The 3,572-nt window shown below is 54.4% G+C and overlaps 1 protein-coding gene across 1 annotated transcript; it reads right to left on the bottom strand.

The window, feature by feature from the left end:
• Positions 1-547: 547 nt before the first annotated feature.
• On the bottom strand, positions 548-1,116 carry GUITHDRAFT_122951 (hypothetical protein; the record flags this gene model as incomplete). The annotated part of the gene is made up of 3 exons (XM_005817758.1): positions 548-597; positions 919-1,009; positions 1,057-1,116. The coding sequence occupies 3 exons, from the start codon at positions 1,114-1,116 to the stop codon at positions 548-550; spliced, it is 201 nt and encodes a 66-aa protein (XP_005817815.1).
• Between the last annotated feature and the right edge of the window lie 2,456 nt (positions 1,117-3,572).

Below are 3,572 nucleotides of genomic sequence, written 5' to 3'. Positions count from 1 at the left end.
GGGGAAAGCAAAGGAGGACATGGTTGTGGAGGATGAAGGGGAGGGGCAAAGAGGGAGGAGGAGGAGGAGGAGGAGGAGGAGGAGGAGGAGGAGGATTTACAAGTTCAGCTTGCAGAGCCTTGACATGAGGGAAACCAGGATGCCAGAAGAGCTGCGTGTTGGCGACTAGAATCAACCTGCTGCTGTCGATCCTCCTGGAGGAGGGGAAGAAAGAGAGGAAGGAAGAGATCCGGCGCAGGACAAGAGAAAAGGAAACGAGGGGAGAGATCGAGTGATACAAGGGATTGAGAGAGAGAAAGAAAAGAGAGGAGAAGAGGAGAAGAGGAGAAGAGAAGAAGAGGAGAAGAGGAGTAGAGAAGAAGAGGAGTAGAGAAGAAGAGGAGTAGAGAAGAAGAGAAGAAGGGAAGAACAAGTAGTAGCAGAAGAAATATTGGTAAGCGAAGAGCAGGATGAGGGAGGGAGGGAGGGAGGGAGGGAGGGAGGGAGCAGAGAGGTCAGACTCCGTTGTAGCTGTATGCTATTTGTCTGTTCTCTCACCTGATGAGCATCAGTTGGACTGCATTCTGCAATGAGAGGAGCTTGTCCCTGAGCTTCCCGCTGGGCTTGTCAGGCTGAGAGAAGGAGAAAGAAGGTCACGTACAACCAGGACGACATGAAGGACATAGAAGGCATGGAGGATGTGAAGGACGTCAGCAACGCAGGCAAGAATTATTGCCATGTTCAATGAAGTGAAGCAGTCGAATACAACGGCAAACATACAAGGAAAGTAACGAGAGGAGGAGAGAGGAGAGAGGAGAGAGGAGAGGAGAGGAGAGGAGAGGAGAGGAGAGGAGAGTGGAGGACCTGCATGATTTCGGAGAGGGCGACACTTTGGAAGGAGACGACTTGAAACGATTTCCTGGTGAGTGACGTTCAGACCTTGGAAGCGAAAGGCTGGGGCAACAAACTTGAGAACGAAAGTGCAGAGTCCGATGTCGTCGAGCGCGACCCCCATGTCAGCTGCGATGTGCTGCGCGAGCTGTAAGAGAAGGAAGCGGCAAGTTCGCCTGCTCGCACCTCAACAGTCTGCCCCTTCTCCCTCATGCTCGCCAGACTTTGCGACATGGTGACGTGCATCCCCTCGTAGCTGAAACCCAACACGTCATGTTGGCCCCTCCCTTCCCGTCCTACTCTCTCCTACACATCCTCTCCTCTCGTTGCAGCGGCCCCCCCCCTCTGTCCCTGTCATCTTCACTCCTCTCTACCCATCCTCTCCCCTCTCCCTGGCATCTCCTGTTCTCTCCTCTGCTCTGCTCTGCTCCTCTCCCCTCCTCTCACCCTTCCAGCGCAGGAACGAAATCTCTCTCGAACATCCTGGGGGTGACCTGTTTGACAAGGATGAGTCGAAGAGCGTCGGACTGTCATGCTGTCACTTCTTGGAGGCAGATGATGTCTGGGAGGTACGAGAAAAGTTCCTGTACAATCCTCTCAGCCCTTCCGTTGTCGCCCGACCAGATGCGGAGATCTATCGAGTGAAAGAAGTCAAATCGACAAGAATGAGAAGGGGAGAGGGAGGAAGGGAGGGAGAGAGGGAGGGAGGGAAGGGAAGAAAAGGGGAGGGAAGTGAAGTGAAGTGTGGGTATTCGAGGTATCAGGAGAAGGAGGACTCGAAAAATTTGGGAGCAGAACAGGATGAAGAGGTGGAAATACGACGAACAGTGCAGGAGCAGGGAAGGCCAGGAGAGAAACGAGCGGGAGCAAACACAGACGAAGGAGAAAATGAGGAGGAGGACGAAGGAAGAGGAGGAAGAGGAAGGGAGAGGAAGGTAGAGGAGCAAGAAGAAGGAGGGGAGGAGGAGTAGGGAGCAAGAAACGGGGAAAGAAAGGCACCTCTGGGACAGTAATCGTGCAGGGGGCGAAGGCCATGATATTCTCCGAGCACGTTGTAAGTCAAGACTCGCAGGTGCTGCCCGTTGCCGCTCGTGCTGTGCCAAGAAAGAGGGAGTGAGGAAGACAGAGAGGGAGAGGGAGAGGGAGAGGGAGAGGGAGAGGGAGAGGGAGAGGGAGAGGGAGAGGGAGAGGGAGAGGGAGAGGGAGAGGGAGAGGGAGAGGGAGAGGGAGAGGGAGAGGGAGAGGGAGAGGGAGAGGGAGAGGGAGAGGGAGAGGGAGAGGGAAAGTGCAGTAGAGTGAATGAGGCAGAGGGCAAGGGGCAAGGAGAAAGGAGAAAAGATCAAGCAACTTACCTCGTGCTATCATCTTGCTTCGAGCCATCCACACCCACAAACTTTCTTGATGACGGGGAGGAGGGAGAAACGGAACTATCCTCTCGGATTTCTACAGCTGGAGGTACAGCTGAAATTACAGCTGGAGCTGGAGGTACAGCTGAAATTACAGCTGGAGGTACAGCTGAAATTACAGCTGGAGGAGGAGAGGAGAGGACAGGTCTTGGATCTGAAGATGAGGGCTGTTCCGCTCCCTCCGCTCTCTTCCCTGCCTCCCTCAGGGTCACGTTGCCGGCTCTCTCAGCTGAAGGAGGAGCTCGCGTGCTCGGAGACTGAGGAGAATGCCTGCCTATGTTGCGGTGGAAGGGATAGGGGGTGCGGAGCCGAGGAGAAGGAGGTCGGGGAAAGAATTTAGTCCTCTCTGAGGAGGAGGAGGAGGGAGGACGGGGGGGCACGCGGATGGTGCTATTATGATGCGTGTGGGAGGGAGCAGAGGGCTTGAACGGCAGGGGCTTCTGCCCCTGCTCAAGATGATCCGCAGGCCGTGCCTTTGCTACCTGTACGTGGTTCAGGTGGGGTGAGAAGGAGGAGGGCAACTGGAGGGCAGCTTCACCAGCAGCAGCATGCAGAAGAGGAGGAATCGTCTCATTGCTTCCTGAGATACCACCTGATTGTACAAGACATCATACGACTCGATCGGTCAAGGAGACAAGCAAACCGCTCCTCGTCGCTTCCTGTAGATCCTTCGAGGTCCCCTCACTCGATATCTGATGTGACCATCTGGAGGCACAAATGTGAAGTCTTGCTGCTCCTCTCAGTTCACGATCACTCAGCGCTGAGCATGATGCTCTGTTCTCATCGTGTACTGCCCCGCTTCATCGCTCAATTGGTGGGGATTGAACCCGTCAGATTACGGCGCCCTCAGTAGAAGAATCAAGTCAAGTTCCTCTGGTAAAGAGAGGTGATTGCCGTTGGAAACTGTCTCTCTGATCTCCCTCTCTGCGATATCAGGAGTTAGATAGCAAAACAATCGAGGTTCTTCTCAATCATCAAGTGAGAAGGCTAATTTGAATGCATGGGAAGGAGGCGGGATAAAATGGGCCCGGGAAGGCGGAAGAAAGGATGTAGAAGTCTGCAGAGAGCAGGGGAGGCCAAGACACATAGAATATTGGAATCAGGAGGAGGGGAGAGGACAAGTTCAGAAGATATCTGTGAGTGAAAGATTTCGAGGGCTCCCTCCACCTCGTTGCCGCAGCTAGACTGAGAGGAGGAGCTGGGATCAACGTCATGCAGCGAGCATCGGCATCGGAGTCACTCTGAGAGTGCAACAAGGAGCTGAGACAAGGTAGAGATAGAGGAGGGTCACGTATG

This window comes from Guillardia theta (genome assembly GCF_000315625.1).
Source record: "Guillardia theta CCMP2712 unplaced genomic scaffold GUITHscaffold_591, whole genome shotgun sequence".
NCBI classification, from domain to species: Eukaryota; class Cryptophyceae; order Pyrenomonadales; family Geminigeraceae; genus Guillardia; species Guillardia theta.
This window is presented reverse-complemented; position numbering and strand designations above follow the sequence as displayed.